The 20,815-nt window shown below is 42.2% G+C and overlaps 1 protein-coding gene across 1 annotated transcript; it reads left to right on the top strand.

The window, feature by feature from the left end:
- The first annotated feature begins 4,338 nt into the window (after window positions 1-4,338).
- Window positions 4,339-19,230, top strand: LOC112067961 (E3 ubiquitin-protein ligase CBL). Its single transcript, XM_024134903.2, has 5 exons — window positions 4,339-5,705; window positions 14,112-14,258; window positions 16,745-16,901; window positions 17,129-17,250; window positions 18,066-19,230. Exons 1-5 carry the CDS (start codon window positions 5,329-5,331, stop codon window positions 18,205-18,207), a joined length of 945 nt encoding a protein of 314 aa, XP_023990671.1. The 5' UTR covers window positions 4,339-5,328; the 3' UTR covers window positions 18,208-19,230.
- The last annotated feature ends 1,585 nt before the right edge of the window (window positions 19,231-20,815 follow it).

Below are 20,815 nucleotides of genomic sequence, written 5' to 3'. Positions count from 1 at the left end.
AGACTGTTAACAGCCACCACTAACATTTAGTGGCCGCTGCCAACATACTGACTCAACTCCAGCCACTTTAATAATGGGAATTGATGGAAATTTATGTAAAAATGTATCACTAGCACTTTAAAAATGCCACTTAATATAATGTTTACATACCCTACATTTCATCTCATATGTATATGTATATACTGTACTCTATATCATCTACTGCATCTTGCCATCTTTATGTAATACATGTATCACTAGCCACTTTAAACTATGCCACTTTATGTTTATATACCTACATTACTCATCTCATATGTATATACTGACTCTATACCATCTACTGCATCTTGCCTATGCCGTTCTGTACCATCACTCATTATATTTTTTATGTACATATTCTTTATCCCTTTACACTTGTGTGTATAAGGTAGTAGTTGTGAATTGTTAGATTACTCGTTGTTAGTTACTACATTGTCGGAACTAGAAGCACAAGCATTTCGCTACACTCGCATTAACATCTGCTAACCATGTGTATGTGACAAATATAATTTGATTTGATTTGAAATCTGATGGTCAAGGCATTGTGCCCTTGAGCAAGGCACTTAACCRCCCACAACTCCTCCTCCATGGGCGCACAATGTGGCATCCCCCTCCTCCAAACTGTATATATATGTGTGTCTTTTGGAGGGGTTGAGATAAAGCAGAGGTCAAATTTCAGTGTGACCTTGTGTACAATTGACCAATAAAGGGATCCTAATCTTAAATAGCCTTCTGATCTGGGCCTCTCTGTTATTGCACATCTCACTCCATCAAACACCACACCTCCCCGCAATACACACACACACTTCTCACCCAACCTTGTCGGTACCCGCCCCCAGCTGATTCTTTAGTTACCAGGGTCAATTTGGGACTTTCCTCAGATGTATCGAAGTGTGGAACCGCCAACGGAAAATTAAGCTTTGTGTCTAAAGTCCCTGAAACACCCTGCTGAATCTGTGCTGACACGTTGTGCAGCTGCTGGATACAGTAGATAGTCAAGGTGTCCTGTGTTCCTGTGTGTGGGATGTGGTGGGATGGTCATTACCATGAACTGTTGGAGGRAGGTAGCCTAGCGGTTAGAGAGGTGAACCAGCAACCGGAGGGTTGCCAGTTGGAATTCCGGATCCAATGGGAAAAATCTGCCGGGAAGTGAGCTGAAACCAGAGGGTTTCAAATCCTAGATGCCATTACTTGCCGTTGTGCCCTTGAGCTAGGCACAATAACAGTCCCCGGGCGCCCAGTGTGTCAGCCCCGAGCACCTCTCCATAAAAAGCCTGTGTGTGTATGTGTGTCTTTCGGTTGGGTTGGTTAAAAGCAGATGTCAAATTTTGGTTGGACCTTGTGTGCAATTGACCAATAAAGTGATCCTAATCTTAATCTGTTTAAGCTACCCTGGCCAACCGTACACTCATACAGCACCCACCTCTTCATGACTGTATGAGTGACTTCTGCCCTTATTTTATGTCTTTACACTAAGCTTGTCAAAATGCAYAAAAGTGCAGCATTCTGTTAAGAACAGGGCCTTGTCAGGATGGTTTTGTGGTGGTGTAGAGGTGAATGGACAGACAAGATGGAACACCCTGAGACAGTGAAAGGAGGCAGGGCTGCACGATATGCTCCAAAAATGGAATAGCGATTTTTTTTTAAACACAATATTGCGACTGCAATTTGACTTGCGATATAGATCAAAACACTTGGATGAACCATTTGAGATAGAATTATTTATATTAAGAAGCAAAGTGGAAAACAACATTGTTCTTGTTTGGAACAATCTGTTGACTGCAATAAACCTTACAGAACAGCATGCAAACTTATAGTGAATCTAACAGCGAGGAGCAGCCATGAGGAGAGGTGGAGAGACGACAAACACGCGGCTTATTGGTGTTTCAAAATATTGCATGATATATGGATCTCTTGCTATATGGATATTGCACATGTCAGTATTGCGATTTTGATGTGAATTAAATTAATTATGCAGCCATAAAAGGGAGCCATGGCTGCCTAGTGTCATTAGATATACACTCAGTGGCCAGTTTATTAGGTACACCCATCTAGTACCGGGTTGGACCCCTTTGTAGCCATGTTCAACAACAATGTTCAGATACGCTGTGTCGCTCAATTGTATCAAGGGACCTAACGTGCGCCAGGAACACATTCCCCATACCATTACACCACTGCCACCAGCTTGTACCGTTGACACCAGGCACGATGGGGCCATGGACTCATGCTGCTTATACCAAATCCTGACTCTGCCATCAGCATGATGCAACAGGAACCAGGATTCACCGGACTCGGACCAGGCAATGTTTTTCCGCTCCTCAATTGTCCAGTGTTGTTGATCACGTGCCCACTGGAGCCGCTTCTTCTTGTTTTTAGCTGATAGGAGTAGAACCCGGGGTGGTCGTCTGCTGTAATAGCCCATCTGTGACAAGGATCAACGGGATGTGCGTTCCGAGATTCCGTTCTGCACACCACTGTTGTACTGCTCTGTTATTTGTTTGCCTGTTTGTGACCCGCCTGTTAGCTTGCACATTTCTTGCCATTCTCCTTCGACCGCTCTCATTAACAAGCTGTCTCTGCCTACAGGACTGCCGCTGACTGTTGTGCGTGAAAAGCCGGCCATTTCTGAGATACTGGAAATAGCACGCCTGGTACTGACGATCATACCACGCTCAAAGTTGCTTAGGTCACTCGTTTTGCCAATTCTAACGTTCAATCGAACAGTAACTGAATGCCTCCATGCCTGTCTGCCTGCTTTATATGGAAGCCACAGTGACTCACTGTCTGTAGGAGTGAACCATTTTTGTGAACGGGGTGGTGTACCTAATAAACTGGCCACTGAGTGTAAATTGACAACAAACTGAATGTGACGGGCACTGGAGAATGATGAAGGGAAGACCCCGAGTCTCTGTAAACATTGCAGCATACACTTGGAGATCTCTTTGGTGCAGTGAGCAGCCTCACATCCTCGGACTGTGAACTTGTTGCTAGTGTCTCCATCATGTGGATATTGTAAGTATAGCCTGGTTATAAAGAATTCTACCAGGCCAATGCAGCTCCAGTCTCTGCCACTTGTCAGCAGTAGAGACCTAATCATACAGGAAAGGTGCATACAAGTGGTTTTCTCCATTTGGTCAACTGTGACTTGGCTTCATCATTATCAAGCATTTTATCTTAACACATCCCATGTCTTTCCAATATGCTACTGCTTAATGATGACTCTACACTAAACCTAACATCCAGGCCTAACAGCAGCCAAGAGAATGGTTCCCTTACCATGGCAAGCCTCACACACTGCAATGGATTTCCTTATTCATGATATTTTGGTATTTGTATTTTATTAGGATCCCCATTAGCTMTTGCAAAAGCAGCATCTACTCTTCCTGGGTTCCACACAAAACATGAAACATGACATAATACAGAACTTTAATAGACAACAGCTCAAGGACAGTACTACCGAAATGTTTTTTTTTTWTTTWWWTTTTTTACAAAAGGCACATGTAGCCTAGATATCAGTACATACACACAAACTATTTAGGTCAAATAGGGGAGAGGCGTTAAGCCCTGAGGTGTTGCTTCATCTGTTTTTTTAAACCAGGTTTGCTGTCCACTTGAGCAATATGAGATGGAACGGAACGGACTTCCATGCAGTAATGGCTCTATATAATACTGTATGCTTTCTTGAATTTGTTCTGGATTTGGGGACTGTGAACTTATTGAACTTATTCATGAGCTCAACTTGAACTGTAATTGTCTCGACAATGTGCAAAATAAGACAATATTAAAATATGGACCACAACACTTGACAGTGTTTATTTGTATAATGTCTGTTGATTTGTGTTTTTTGTCCTGTCAACCAAAAATGAATAGAAAATATGCATTCATGAGTCTGTGGCGGTTTTTAGACACCTCCAACCTTATCCCATTGGGATGGCATTTACCGTTCTCTCTATATAGTTTCCCTTTACAAATGTCACAACAGAGAAGAATATGGTGCTAACAGTTCAATTCTGCTTGGTCCCACAGTCTCACAAAGGGAAGACAGCAGTTGAGGGCTGCTTTAAACATTAAACATCACTGGGCCTTGACCTGCAGTGCAATGACTTCACATACATCCTGTAGCACAGTGCTCTTCATCTTTGTGACATCTAATCACTATACGTTTCCACTACTCTCCCTCTCTCTTTCTATTCCCTCTTTTTCTCTTCTCTCTACTCTCTCTTTGTTACTACTCTCTACACGACACACTCTCCTTGTGGGTATTCCCTGTTTCCTCTTCCCCCCTCCTTTCTTACTAATCGGTTACCTCTAAGCCCAAACCTATCTCAGCCTCACTCCACCTTCACACACAAAGACTACAAACCTGTTTGTCTGGCTGCAAACCCGGAAGAACATCAAAGAGAGTGAGTGAGAGAGAGCGAGAGAGAGAGAGAGAGCATGAGAAAGTGACACAAAACAAAGAGAGAGAGAGGGGCCAGCCAGAGTCAGACTGAGACATAAAAAAGTTTCCGTTGTGCTGCAAAGAGAACCTGGGGTCTATATCTGAGACACCATTTGTATGTTGTAGATGAAATCAGAGAGAGTTACGCCACACGGGGGGAGAGATAGTGCCTGGGCACAAGAGCGTAAAATGTTGAGTAAGAAGGGGAGGAGAGAACAGGGGAGGAGAGGGGTTGAGATTGTTTAGGAAGGGTGAGTGGTTATTTGTCTGTCTTGTTCTGCCCTCCCTTGCTCTCTCTCTTTCAGGGTTTTCTCTTTACACTTTCTCTTTACAAACTGAACGGGAAACAGACTGTTTAAAAAATATTGGCTACTTCTGGAGAACTGACCAAAGAAATTGATGATTTATGAATTGAGGACTTTATGAATGCAGGCTTGAAAAACCACCATTTTTTTAAAGATTGTTTGTAAACAGTTTTGAGAGATTATTTGTTTGCACTTTTCTGGACAAGACATTTCACCTCCATTCTTTCTAAACCACAGCAGTTGTCTCCATTCCTGTTGGACTATGGTATATTCTGGCGCTCTGCCCCTATCTGGATWACCTGATTTCATTGGATTATTCTTTGGATACTGAGGAACACTGGTGAAGATATATTGGATAAAGTGTGCTCTTTTCAACTCAAGCTGTCAACCATAAAGATACAATGACAACATTTACTAAGCCGTCCATGCCAGACATGACAGACATCTAGARCACTCCCTCATTCAACTGTCARAGATAGGGCTGCCAGACAGAAACCGTCAGGCTGCACTGAACAGATCCCCCTCGGACTAACACACCACAACCAGGAATCCCTCCTCAGGACAATGGCCACGGGAGGGAACGGGCTAGGATCTGACCGGAGCCTGAAATCCACCTCCCAGCCGCCCAGTGCCTCTGACCGGCGGCAGGTGGACAAGGCCCTGAAGAGGTTGGAGAAGCTGCATCGGCTATGTACCAACCCCAGGCTGGGCCTGAGGAACAGCCCCCCATACCTCCCCGAGGTGGTCTCAGAGACAGCCACGCTGCTCACCCAGGTGTGGGAGCCGTACAGGGGGCCTGCAGCTGGGGTGCAGGCCCCCCGGGGCGATGAGGGGGAGTACCTGAGGATCCATGCAAGACACCTGCTAGATAAGACTAACCGGGCCGTGCTGCTGTTTAAAGAGGGGCGCGATAAGATGTTCGAGGAGATGTCCAGCTACAGGTGAGAGAGAACAACAAGGGCTGGAGCATAACTTGATATATGGGGTCGTAAACAATATCTTTGTAAAAACTCAAACGGCTCAGAAATTTACCTYCATGTGTCTCCAGTTAGGATTTGGCGCTTAATCCAATTATCATACGCATTGTCAGTGTTGGGGAAGCTACTCTAAAAATATAGTTTACCAAGCTACCAATTACTTTACACTGGAAGAAATTAAGCTACACACACTTAAGCTACCGTTAAGAGAATATAGTTTACTACAGAATGTATAAAACATTAGGAATACCTTCCAAATATTAACTTGCACCGCCTTTTGCCCTCAGAACAGCCTCAATTCGTCGGGTAATGGACTACAAGGGGTTGAAAGCGTTCCACAGGGATGCTGGCCCAAGCTTACAGTGATATCCTGTCTGTAGTGCATAGTCTAGCAGACAGGCTCTATACGTTCGTGCCATGTGAGGAGCCAGGGGGAGATTTCAGTCCAGGCTGAGACAGATGCTCGCCACGATGTGACTACCAGATAGGGTCGTTTTGTTATCTAGCACAGACCTCTTGCCAAGCCTGAGAACCCATTTTCTAATTGTTTATTAGATTTGTCAGTGATAATCACAAGTAAATGACTATATAGGATAGTCTGTAACCCCAAATAAAAATATTAAACACACTCCACAATAATTTTACATAAAGCCTGCCAAGCTCTTTTGGCAATGTCAGATGCTCATACTGTGTCAGGACAAAACAGGACTTTTAGTCCATACAGAGAACTTTGTCTAGCAATTCTAAACTATGAAATATTTCCCAATATAGACACAGTGTACAAAACATTAGGAACACCTTCCTAACACTTTCCTAATATTGAATAAAGGTGTTCCTCAGACAGCCTCAATTCTTTGGGGCATGGACTCTACAGGGTGTTGAAWGCGTTCCACAGGGATGCTGGCGCATATTGACTCCAATGCTTCCCACAGTTGTGACAAGTTGGCTGGGTGTCCTTTGGGTGGTGGACCATTTTTGATACACACGGGAAATTGTTGAGCGTGAAAAACTCAGCAGCGTTGCAGTTCTTGGCACACTCAAACCGGTGCACCTGACACCTACTACCATACCCCGTTCAAAAGCACTTACATATTTTGTCTTGCCCATTCACCCGCTGAATGGCACACATACACAATCCATGTCTCAATTGTCTCAAGACTTAAAAATCCATCTTTAATCTGTCTCTTCCCCTTCATCTACACTGATTGAAGTGGATTTAACAGGTGACATCAATAAGGGATCATAGCTTTCACCTGGATTCACCTGTTCAGAGCTAAATGTTTTGTACACTCAGTGTAGTTCACTACATCCAAATTCTAATATCTAATTCTTAAATGTCATAGACTACAAATTGCAAGAACAGATCACTTTGGGGTGATATGTTAACAGAATGTGTAATTAAGCCTATTAAACACAAAACTATGTTTCAAGTGAGAACTAGGCAGGTCTGATGCCGAAAAGGAAGGAAATGATTGTCTACTACACCTTTACATCATTTTCCTTTTCCAAATAAAAAGTGTCTAGTCCCAATAGTTAGCTACATCACAACATTACAACAAAGTAATTCACTACTAAAAACACTACCAATATTTGAATTGAGCTCAACTACCACCAAGCTACTGCTAAATGTAGTTGAATTACTAGTTGAGCTACATGGAGTTCACTAGTCCCCAACACTGCACATTGTTGACATGGTTTTTGCTCTCCTCTTTCACTTTTAATCTAGCATGAATAAACATGAATACTTTTTATATCCATGAAAGTGAAACAATTACCACTCAAAAAACATTATGCATCTGTAGGCTACAAGACTATTATACCATACCAGAAATTGAACCCTGAGGATACCATTGATTTAGAGTACATTTTAATATGTTGACCCTTTCACCCGAAAAAGGTCTGACCTTTACTAAGACAAATAAATCAGCTGTGGGGTCAAGGGTAGTGCACGTGTCCGAGATATCTGACTCCACCAGCACCATGACACAGACTTTCAGCCAATATTCTCAATGGCCAATATTCAAATCAATTCTCAAGTAACTAAAGCCAACTAGGAAAATTAAAATGCATGGTATTAGATTGGCAAATTCATAAAGGCCTTGGTTGGCATTAGACTTGATATGTACAGTAAGTGAATTTTGGAGCACAGCCAGAGACAGAGCAGAACCACAATGACACAAATAGAKCTGAGCACCCATTATTATCCAGTTATAGTACCAGCGAGACAAAAATCAACATTCCCAGTTCCCTCAAGTCGGCTGTCTTTAAACATAAACACAGAATCAATATGGCATTTAGGTTCGCGCTACTGCAGCTACATTTAGTTATTTAGTAGTTGTGCAGTAGTTGTGCAGTTTTTAAGGCGGGTGTTTTGGGAAGAAATGTATCTGAGTGACTCAGTGTTTGGAACCAAACCTCTGTTCCGTTGAGACTACTAATGTCTCAGAGAGACAATGGAGTGGACCTGAGGCTTTCTCATGCTAATAGTAACTGGGTGAAACTGGGTGATCGCAACAACTCTCTGGGATATACGGGCCATGGAGAAAGGCAATGTGGTTCACTGAGACGTTTCAGGGTGGTGTTTTAAAGACAATCATGAACAAAATGATGTAAATATTGTATGTTCTTTATAAATTTGTAAATGTTTTAATATTGTTTCTTACATTTGTTAATTACTCAAAGTACAAAATTAAACAAATATTTCTCAATTATACAGTTGAAGTCAGAAGTTTACGTATACCTTAGCCAAATACATTTAAACTCAGTTTTTCACAATTCCTGACATTTAGTCCTAGTAGAAATTCCCTGTTTTAGGTCAGTTAGGATCAGCACTTTAATTTAAGAAGGTGAAATGTCAGAATAATAGTAGAAAGAATGATTTATTTAAGCTTTTTTTCCTTTCATCACATTCCCAGTGGGTCAAAAGTTTACATACACTCAATTAGTATTTGGTAGCATTGCCTTCAAATTGTTTAACTTGGGTCAAATGTTTTGGGTAGCCTTCCACAAGCTTCCCACAATAAGTTGGGTGAATGTTGGCCCATTCCTCCTGACAGAGCTGGTGTAACTGAGTCAGGTTTGTAGGCCTCCTTGCTCGCACACACTTTTTCAGTTCTGCCCACAAATTTTCTGTAGGATTGAGGTCAGGGCTTTGTTATGGCCACTCCAATACCTTTACTTTGTTGTCCTTAAGCCATTTTGCCACAACTTTGGAAGTATGCTTGGGGTCCTTGTCCATTTGGAAGACCCATTTGTGACCAAGTTTTAACTTCCTGACTGATGTCTTGAGATGTTGCTTCAATATATCCACATAATTTTCCATGCTCATGGTGCCATCTATTTTGTGAAGTGCACCAGTCCCTCCTGCAGCAAAGCACCCCCACAACATGATGCTGCCACCCCCGTGCTTCATGGTTGGGATGGTGTTCTTCGGCTTGCAAGCCTCCCCCTTTTTCCTCCAAACATAACAATGGTCATTATGGCCAAACAGTTCTATTTTTGTTTCATCAGACCAGAGGATATTTCTCCAAAAAGTACAATCTTTGTCCCCATGTGCAGTTGCAAACCGTAGTCTGGATTTTTTATGGCGGTTTTGAAGCAGTGCTGAGCGGCCTTTCAGGTTATGTCGATATAGGACTCGTTTTACTGTGGATATAGATACTTTTGTACTTATTTCCTCCAGCATCTTCACAAGGTCTTTTGCTGTTGTTCTGGGATTGATTTGCACTTTTCGCACCAAAGTACGTTCATCTCTAGGAGACAGAATGCGTGTCCTTCCTGAGCGGTATGACGGCTGCGTCGTCCCATGGTGTTTATACTTGCGTACTATTGTTTGTACAGATGAACGTGGTACCTTCAGGCGTTTGGAAATTGCTCCCAAGGATGAACCAGACCTGATTTCTTTTGATTTTCCCATGATGTCAAGCAAAGAGGCACTGAGTTTGAAGGTAGGCCTTGAAATACATCCACAAGTACACCTCCAATTGACTCAAATGATGTCAATAAGCCTATCAGAAGCTTCTAAAGGCATGACATCATTTTCTGGAATTTTCCAAGCTGTTTAAAGGCACAGTCAACTTAGTGTATGTAACCTTCTGACCCACTGGAATTGTGATAGTGAATTATAAGTGAAATAATCTGTCTGTAAACAATTGTTGGAAAAATTACTTGTGTCATGCACAAAGTAGATTTTCTAACCGACTTACCAACATTATAGTTTGTTAACAAGAAATTTGTGGAGTGGTTGAAAAACGAGTTTTAATGACTCCAACCTAAGTGTATGTAAACTTCCAGACTAACGCTAAACACATAATATTATTACAATAATACAAAAAAGTCTGTATTATCTGTGAAATCAAGAAAAAGCTATGAATGGTAAGAAGAACAGGGCTTGGCTAAGGATGCATGTTCAGTGCAATGCAGTACAGCAGGACTGGCAAGTCTTAACATAACTGTTATTCCCTTTGCTCCTTGTCGTCCATATTTTGCTCTCTGAATATACAGAATGTGTGTATCATGAAATAACATTAATTTGCATTATGCCATGTCATAACAAAAGTTTATTAAATAAACAACTGAGGCAGATTATTGTTAGTATATATTAATAACACCCACATACAATGAAATAACCATTCAAACCTCCTACTCGCCCACACTCTCCTTCAAACCCTTCTCTGTTCATGGAAAGCAACACACAAACAAATATAGATGTTTCTCTGTTCTTATACGTTTTTACACACCGCCCATGCCTGGGTAAAATGCAGTAGTTTGCTATAAAGCTAAATTCAATGGCAGGGAAATTGCCATTGAGTCAATGTAGTGTTGCTTTGGCTTTGACAAGCAGTGGCAAGTCCCTGCAGGTGCAATTGCAATTAACCATGGTTGTTGCAACAATAAGTAACAGCTACCAGGTAGATATTGTATATTACATTAGTGATAACAGTCTATTGCAAAAACCGGTAACTGTGCCACATGCACTGTCGCCTTGTTGGTCTGCAGATAGAGGCAGGCATATAGTACTGTCACACGTACTGTAGGTACAGTAMCAATGCCATGTGAGCTCTTTCTTTCCAATAAGAAGTTGCTATGCTTTACACACACCATTGAGCTCAACTGTAGACAGGATGCAGTGAATGAGTGTGGTGGAAAGTAAGAAATGAACATGGTCAACCAGGTTAGTTTAGGATGGAAACTTCAGTCCTGCTCTCAACTGCCCGTACAGCCAGAGAGATAAGAGAATGGTTGATACAGTGATTGGAACACACAGTAAGAGGTTTATGGCCAGATCGTTACTGTCCCTGGCAGGCTGATAATAGACACACACTCAAGGGAAGAACCACTCAGTAACTTTTGAGTGTCTTGTTGGTTGGTCAAGTTGCTAACGGAAAATTCTGTTTCTGCGGCACAACAAGAACAGGAAGAGCAAGACTGTGACATCCTGTTTGTGTGTGAGAGTGAGTGAGTGAGTGAGAGTGAGTGAGTGAGTGAGTGAGTGAGTGAGTGAGTGAGTGAGTGAGTGGAGTGAGTGAGTGAGTGAGTGAGTGAGTGAGTGATGAGTGAGTGGAGGTGAGTGAGAGAGAGAGAGAGAGAGAGAGAGAGAGAAGAGAGAGAGAGAGAGAGAGAGAGAAGAGAGAAGAGAGAGAGAGAGAGAAGAGAGAGGAGGAGAGAGAGAGAGAGAGAGAAGAGAGAGAGAGAGAGAAGAGAGAGAGAGAGAGAGAGAGAGAGAAATCAGCTCAATGTAATTGAAGAAATCCATAGAATCTAAACACTTCTGGGAAAATTGAAAACTAAACAAACAACAATACGACTAGTTATCTATCCAAAATGGAGATGTATGGATAAACCACTTCTCCAATCTTTTTGGCTCTATAACAAAGAACAAACTGCAAAAATATATAACATGATCAAATACAAATCTTAGTACCAACTATTATTGACTACATGAAACCCACTGGAGGCTCCAATTACATTGAATGACTGCCAGGACAAAATACAAAACCCTCAATCCGAAAAGGCCTGTGGGTTTATGGTATCGCTAAATGATAACATATACAGACCACAAATTCCAATTGGCTATACTTAAACTTAATCTTTAACATCATCCTCAGCTCTGGCATCTTCCTCATATTTGGAACCAAGACTGATCACCCCTAATCCAACAACAAAATGGAGACAAATTTGACCAAATAACTACCATGGGAATATGCGTCAACAGCAACCTTGGGAAAAAATCCCCTGCATTATCAGTTAAACAGCAGACTCGTATATTTTCCCAGCAAAAACAATATACTGAGCAACTGTCAAATTGGCTTTTACCAAATTACCGTACGACAGAACCACGTAGTTACCCTGCACACCCTAAACTGACAAACAAACAAACAAACCAAAACAATGCGAAGTCTTCTCATGTTTTGTTAATTTCAAAAAAGATTATAACCTCGAATCTTGGCATGAGGGTCTGCTATACAAATTGATGGAAAGTGGTGTTGGGGGAATATACACATTATAAATCCATATCCACAAACAACAAGTGTGCAGTTAAAATTGGCAAAAAAACACACATTTCTTTCCACAGGGTCGGGGGGTGAGACAGGGTTACATCTTAAGTCCCACCCTCTTCAATATATATATCAACGAATTGGCGAGGGCACAAGAACAGTCTGCAGCCACCGGCCTCACCCTACTAGAATCTGAAGTCAAATGTCTACTGTTTGCTGATGATCTGGTGCTTCTGTCCCCAACCAAGGAGGGCCTACAGCAGCATCTAGATCTTCTGCACAGATTCTGTCAGACCTGGGCCCTGACAGTAAATCTCAGTAAGACAAAAGTAATGGTGTTCTAAAAAAGATCCAGTTGTCAGGACCACAAATACAAATTCCATCTGGACACCGTTGCCCTGCAGCACACAAAAAACTATACATACCTCAGCCTAAACATCAGCGCCACAGGTAACTTCCACAAAGCTGTGAACGATCTGAGAGATGAGTCAAGAAGGGCATTCTATGCCATCAAAGGGAACATAAAATTTGACATACCAATTAGGATCTGTCTAAAAATACTTGAATCGGTTATAGAACCCATTGCCCTTTATGTTTGTGAGGTCTGGGGTCCGCTCACCCTCCAAGAATTCACAAAATGGGACAAACACCAAATTGAGACTGCATGCGGAGTTCAGCAAAAATATCCTCAGTGTACAACGTAAAACACCAAATAATTCATGCAGAGCAGAATTAGGCCGATACCCGCTAATTATCAAAATCCAGAAAAGAGACGTTCAATTCTACAACCACCTAAAGGAAGTGATTCCCAAACCTTCCATAACAAAGCCATCACATACAGAGAAATGAACCTGGAGAAGAGCCCCCTAAGCAGGCTCTGTTCACAAACACAAACAGATGCCACAGAGCCCAAGGACAGCAACACAATTAGACGCAACCAAATCATGAGAAAACAAAAAGAGAATTACTTGACACATTGGAAAGAATTTACAAAAAAACTAAGTGAACTATATTGCTTTTTGGCCCTAAACAGAGAGTACACCGTGGCAGAATATCTGACCACTGTGACTGACCCAGAATTAAGGAAATCTTTGACAATGTAGACTCAGTGAGCATAACCTTGCTATTGAGAAAGGCCACCGACGGCAGACGTGGCTCTCAAGAGAAGACAGTCTATGTGCACACTGCCCACAAAAGGAGGTGGAAACTGAGCTGCACTTCCTAACCTCCTGCCCAATGTATGACATATTAGAGAAACATATTCCCCTAAAATTACACAGACCCACGAAGAAATCGAAAGCAAATCCAATTTTGATAAAAACTCCCATATCTATTGGGTGAAATACCACAGTGTGCAATCACAGCGGCAAGATATGTGACCTGTTGCTACAAGAAAAGGGCAACCAGTGAAGAACAAACACCATTGTAAATAAAACCTACATTTATGTATATTTATTTTCCCTTTTGTACTTTAACTATTTGCACATCATTACAATACTGTATATAGACATAATATAACATTTTACATGTCTTTATCCTTTTGGAACTTTTGTGAATAATGTTTACTGTTCATTTTTATTATCTGTTTATGATCTATTTCACTTGCTTTGGCAATGTAAACATATGTTTCCTATGCCAATAAAGCCCCATAAATTGAATTGAATTGAGAGAGAGAGAAAGAGAAAGAGAGGGATATATTATTGCTTGTTAGAGGGTACAATACCCATTATATCTTTGAGATCTAAAGTTTACTTTCATTCTAGCTGCCACTGTTGCGTTTCAAGCTATGGACCAGAATGCCTACCCTTATCACCCTAGTTGATACATTGTAAAAAGCTCAGAATAGCTTCATGTTATTTTCTGTTATTCACAGGAGAAACTTGACCAAGCTGTCCCTGCTCTTCAGTCACATGCTCTGGGAGCTGAGGGCCATGTTTCCCGAGGGGCGCTTTCAAGGCCACACCTACAGGCTGACTAAGACAGAGGCCGGAGAGTTCTGGAGGCGAGCATTTGGAAACAAGTGAGTGTTGGGTGGGGTAACAGTGGAACTAGAATTGAATAAGGGACGTGGACTTGACAGAACATTCCACAAATAGGAACAGTCTATTTGTATATACACTACCGGTATAAAGTTTTAGAACACTTACTCATTCAAGGGTTTTTCTTTATTTTTTCTATTTTCTACATTGTAGAATAATAGTGAAGAAATCAAAACTATAAAATAACACATGGAATCATGTAGAAACCCCCAAAAAATCGAAATATATTTTATATTTGAGATTCTTCAAATGACAACCTTTGGGTTGATGACAGCTTTGACATTCTTTCAACCAGCTTCACCTGGAATGCTTTCCAACAGTCTTGAAGGAGTTCCCACATATGCGGAGCACTTGTTGGCTGCTTTTCCTTCACTCTGCAGTCCGACTCATTCCAAACCATCTCAATTTGGTTGAGGATTGTGGAGGTCAGGTCATCTGATGCAGCACTCCATCACTCTCCTTCTTGGTCAAATAGCCCTTACACAGCCTGGAGGTGTGTTGGGTCATTGTCCTGTTGAAAAACAAATGATAGTCCCACTAAGCCAAAACCAGATGGGATGGCAATCGCTGCAGAATGCTGTGGTAGCCATGCTGGTTAAGTGTGCCTTGAGTTCTAAATAAATCACAGACAGTGTCACCAGCAAAGCACCCCCACACCATCACATCTCCTCCTCCATGCTTTACAGTGGGAAATGCACATGTGAAGATCATCCGTTCACCCCACCGCGTCTCACAAAGACACGGCAGGTTGGAACCAAAAATCTCCAAGCAAGTCTCTTCTTCCTTTAGTAATGGTTTCTTTGCAGCAATTTGACCATGAAGACCTGATTCACACAGTCTCCACTGAACAGTTGATGTTGAGATGTGTCTGTTACTTGTCGTGGTAATTTCCTGTATTACTAAATGAGGAGAGTTTACAAACCACACACAAGTCAGAGTTATATTTTAAAGGCCATCTTTAATTATATGAGCTTCACCATAGCCCTTTGACTCTCAGATCAATTCAGTGTCTATAAATTAATTCTCTGAGAGTGCTTACAAAAGAATACTTATTATCTTTTATAGCCAAGATACACCCCTCTCAACTCACATGACGAACCACAGATCTTAGAAACTTCACAAATGGCCTTTTACTTGAAAGAGGAGTATCCCATAGCCAGATAGCATTAGCTATAAATTATCATTCAGTTTGGTCTCTTAGACGAGGTTCTACTTCTCATTCTTGGTACTTCCTAGTACCAAAACATTACCTCATCCAATGGCATATATCAATTGTCAATTCTAGATACTCCCATCTCAAATACCTTCCCTCCTGGACAAGCTCACGGAGGGGAGTGAGCCTCTAGGTCATATACTAGGTCAAGATTCATGCAACATCAGAGGGGTAATATAATGGTTCCAGACACTGCCATACTCCTCCCCCCAATGGGAAAAGGAGGGAGTGACTGGAGTACAGACATAGTGGAGCCCTTCACATAGTTTCACAGATATATTCATTATGAAGACAATGTTCAAACCTGACTTCTCCCTTTCTGATATTCTGCCTATTACCAGACATGTAAAAGACAAGCCTGACCTCTCCCCTCTCTGGGCCCCAGGTGACTTTTCCCTAGAGAAGAAAGGAAAATGCAACTGCCAACAGTATAGTCCAAAAGAAGACATTCTAATGACAAGTATAAAGTAAATAAAACATCTTATTTATCTATGTTACCTAACGAATTCTGATTCAGCTATGACATACTTGAACTCAGTGAAGCATTTATTTGGGCTGCAATTTCTGAGGCTGGTAACTCGAATGAACTTATCCTCTGCAGCAGAGGTAACTCTGGGTCATCCATTCCTATGACTGACCTTCATGTCTTGAAGTAATGATGGGCTGTCATTTCTCTTTGCTTATTTGAGCTGTTCTTGCCATAATATGGACTTGGTCTTTTACCAAATATGGCTATCTTATATATGCCACCCCTAACATGTCACAACACAAATTATTGGTTGAAATGCATTAAGAAGGAAAGAAATTCCTCTAATTAACTTTTAAGAAGGCTCTCCTGTTAATTGAAATGCATTCCAGGTGACTACCTCATGAAGCCGGTAGAGAGAATGCCAAGTGTGTGCAAAGCTGTCATCAAGGCAAATTGTGGATATTTGAAGAATCTCAAATATAAAATATATTTTGATTTGTTTGACACTTTTTTGGTTACTACATGATTCCAATGTAGAAAATAGTAAAAAATAAAGGAAAACCCTTGAATGAGTAGGTGTTCTAAAACTTTTAACCGGTAGTGCAGGCGCAGTCTTTTTCTAGTCTTGTGAAAAATATTCTGTTCTTCCACTTGTGATTTTTGATCTTCTTTTGGCACGTTTTTATTCCTCTCACTTTCACTCTCTTTCTCTCTCTCACTTTCCTTTTTCCTTTATCTCCCACCCCTCTCTCCCTCTCCTCCCCTCCTCTCGTTCGCTCTCCTAGGTGTATTGTGCAGTGGAGCAGTTTTAAGCAGCATCTCCGTAGGGTCCATGGCTTTGAAGAGGGGATGGAGTCCATGGCTCTAAAGTCAACTGTAGATCTCACCTGTAACGACCACATCTCAGTGTTTGAGTTTGACATCTTCACCAGGCTATTCCAGGTACATGTGATCCATATATCTTAGCCCTGTTCTATGTAGCCATACATCCTGGTTAATTAGACACCTCACATAATGTTCAGTGAATATGCCTTCTGCCACTTTCCAAGATGTCTATCTAATTCTTTCTCTCCCACTGTCTAAAGATAGCCAAAACATTCCAAAGTGGAAAGAAATAACACATACTGTATTTCAACTGATAGTAAATATGTCCTCCCCTCTCCTGTCAGCCATGGACGTCTCTTCTGAGGAACTGGAACCAGTTGGCAGTGACCCATCCTGGCTACATGGCCTTCCTCACCTACGACCAGGTCAAAGCCCGCCTCCAAAACTACCTGCACCGGCCCGGGAGGTGAGGACAGGAGAGATTGTTTGGGGGTGGATGGGTTGGGGTGTGGCGAGAGAGTAGATGAAGGGAAGGAACAGGGGGATAGGAGGGGCTCAGGAGAAAAGAGAGGAGGTGTACCTTTACCACAACCTACAACAATATCTGCAATAATTACTTTTAATGCTGACATAATAATTATAGTAATAGTAAAGAATAATACCTAGATACATAGAGGTAACTGCCCAAATAATGGAAAAACTTGAGGAAATGAGGGGTACAAAGTATAGTGAAAGAAGGTGCTTCCACACAGGTGTGGTTCCTGAGTTAATTAAGAAATTAACATCCCATTATGCTTAGGATCATGTACAAAAATGCTGGGCAGGCCATTATTTTGCCCATTATTTTGGCTACTATGGCTATACCCCTATAAGATGACACCCACAGGGCATGAGAGGTCACTGAATGGTTTGATGAGCATGGAAACAATGTAAACCATATGCTATGGCCATCTCAGTCACCAGATCTCAACCTAATTGAACGCTTATGGGAGATTCTGGAGCTGCGCCTGAGGCACCGTTTTCAACCACCATCAACAAAACACCAAATTATTGAATATCTCGTGGAAGAATGGTGTCGCATCCTTCCAATAGATTACCAGACACTTGTAAAATCTATTCCAAGGATGCATTGAAGCTGTTCTGGCTCGTGGTGGCCCAACGCCCTATTAAGACACTTTATGTTGGTGTTTCCTTTATTTTGGCAGTTACCTGTATTTCATGGTCAAATCTGTATGAACTCCAGTAAAGACGTTTCCATGTGAACTCTGTATCTCTGTCCAGCTATATCTTCCGTCTGAGCTGCACTCAGATGGGCCAGTGGGCCATTGGTCATGTGACAGGTGATGGCGGGATCGTACAGACGATCCCCCAGAATACACCTCTCTACCAGGCCCTCATCCAGGGCTTCAGGGAGGGCTGGTAAGTAAACACGCTCATGGACACACCGCAGGAGGTTGGTGGAACGTTAATTGAGGAGGACAGGCTCGTGGTAATGACTGGAGTGGAATCAGTGGAATGGTATCATATTCATCAAAGACATGGTTTCCATGTGTTTGATGCCATTCCATTTGCGCCATTCTGGTCATTATTATGAGCCGTTCTCCCCTCAGCAGCCTCCACTGACACACACACTAGTGATGCGCGGGTTGACACATAAAAAAAGGTACCCGCGGTTATATCCGTGAGGTGGGTTTAGGGTCATTAAATATTGTGTGGATGAAGGGTGGCTGGGTGGCGGGCGGGTTGAATACAGAGAAAACAATACCTTAAAAAATCGACAAACACTGAGGTTTCAATTGAATTATATTAGGCCTTCCGGCAATGGCTTTAGAGCATAAGCCTAAGCTTCTGGACCTAACTGTACGAACGCTAAATAGTCTACACGCCAATTGCCAAATGCTTTTGGGATTGGCAGAAAAAGTGAACTTCGATACAAGGAGGTAAAAAGGACAATGTCAGAGTTTAATTCAATAAGAGAAAAGCTGGGAAATGCAGAGTTGAAAATAAAGAGAAGGGAGTAATGTTTGGGAAAGATTTGGTGAAGTGGTAAAAGAGGATGAAAGCAGTATCGGTTATGTGATTTATGTGTGATGACTGTGAGGTGCTATATTAGTCCGACAGTCACAAGACGGGAACTCCAAATAGCCCCATGTCAAGTCAAAGGAACTGTAGCCTACAGTTCAGATGGGTTAAATGGAAACCAAAATCTGGACACTAACAGTAGGTATATGGCCTCTCACATAGCCTTAATATTGACTCCTGCAGAACTAAGCATTTCTTGCAGTAAAATGATACACCAAATGTAAGCGCTGATGGGTTATTAAAAATTGTGGGCGGGTGCAGGTGAACAAACAGCTGACCAACACTAACACACAACATTAGCATAAGCCTGTAATCGTTTTACATAATGTGTGTGTAATTCTGTGTTGTGTTTGTCTGCAGCTATCTTTACTCCTTGAGCGGAGACCCTGTACGGACGTGTTGAACCCAGACCTCACCAGTCCGTGTGAACAGCACAGAGAAGCAGGGTCAAAGTCACACGAGGACGAGTATGAGATGTACTGTGAGATGGGTAGTACCTTATCAGCTGTGTAAGATCTGTACAGAGAGAGACACAGGGACACCACGCATCCAGCCCTGCGCGCACCTGCTGTGCCAACCCTGCCTCACAGGATGGCAGGTAGCCTACTCTGGGATTGACACCGTCACCAACAAAATCTCTCAAGAGCCAACAACCATCGTTTCGCTCACACAATGTCTCTGACATCGACCCAGCCACATCCTCTTTTATTAATATACATAGTGGGGCAAAAAAGTTATTTAGTCAGCCACCATTGTGCAAGTTCTCCCACATAAAAATATGAGAGAGCCTGTAATTTCATTCATAGGTACACTTCAACTATGACAGCAAAATGAGAAGAAAAAAATCCAGAAAATCCCATTGTAGGATTTTTATGATTTATTTCCAATTATGGTGGAAAATAAGTATTTGGTCAATAACAAAAGTTTATCCAATATTTGTTATATACCCTTTGTTGGCAATGACAGAGGTCAAACGTTTTCTTTAAGTCTTCACAAGGTTTTCACACAGTTGCTGGTATTTTGGCCATTCCTCCATGCAGACTCCTCTAGAGCAGTGATGTTTTTGGGGCTGTTGCTGGGCAACACGGACTTTCAACTCCCTCCAAAGATTTTTCTATGGGGTTGAGATCTGGAGACTGGCTAGGCCACTCCAGGACCTTGAAATGCTTCTTACGAAGCCACTCCTTCGTTGCCCGGGCATGTTGTTGGCATCATTGTCATGCTGAAAGACCAGCCACGTTTCATCTTCAATGCCCTTGCTGATGGAAGGAGGTTTTCACTCAAATCTCACGATACATGGCCCCATTCGTTCTCTGTCCTTTACACGGATCAGTCGTCCTGGTCCCTTTGCAGAAAAACAGCCCCAAAGCTTGATGTTTCCACCCCCATGCTTCACAGTAGGTATGGTGTTCTTTGGATGCAACTCAGCATTCTTTGTCCTCCAAACACGACGAGTTGAGTTTTTACCAAAAAGTTCTATTTTGGTTTCTCTGACCATATGCATTCTCCCAATCTTCTTCTGGATCATCCAAATGCTCTCTAGCAAACTTCAGACGGGCCTGGACATGTACTGGCTTAAGCAGGGGACACGTTCTGGCACTGCAGGATTTGAGTCCCTGGCGGCGTAGTGTGTTACTGATGGTAGGCTTTGTTACTTTTGTCCGCAGTCTCTGCAGGTCATTCACTAGGTCCCCCGTGTGGTTCTTGGATTTTTTGCTCACCGTTCTTGTGATCATTTTGACCCCACGGGGTGAGATCTTGCGTGGAGCCCCAGATCGAGGGAGATTATCAGTGGTCTTGTATGTCTTCCATTTCCTAATAATTGCTCCCACAGTTGGTTTCTTCACCCAAGCTGCTTACCTATTGCAGATTCAGTCTTCCCAGCCTGGTGCAGGTCTACAATTTTGTTTCTGGTGTCCTTTGACAGCTCTTTGGTCTGGCCATAGTGG

This window comes from Salvelinus sp. IW2-2015, linkage group LG35 (genome assembly GCF_002910315.2).
Source record: "Salvelinus sp. IW2-2015 linkage group LG35, ASM291031v2, whole genome shotgun sequence".
NCBI lineage: Eukaryota > Metazoa > Chordata > Actinopteri > Salmoniformes > Salmonidae > Salvelinus > Salvelinus sp. IW2-2015.
Note: the sequence above shows the minus strand (reverse complement) of the source record. Positions and strands in the feature narration are given on the sequence as shown.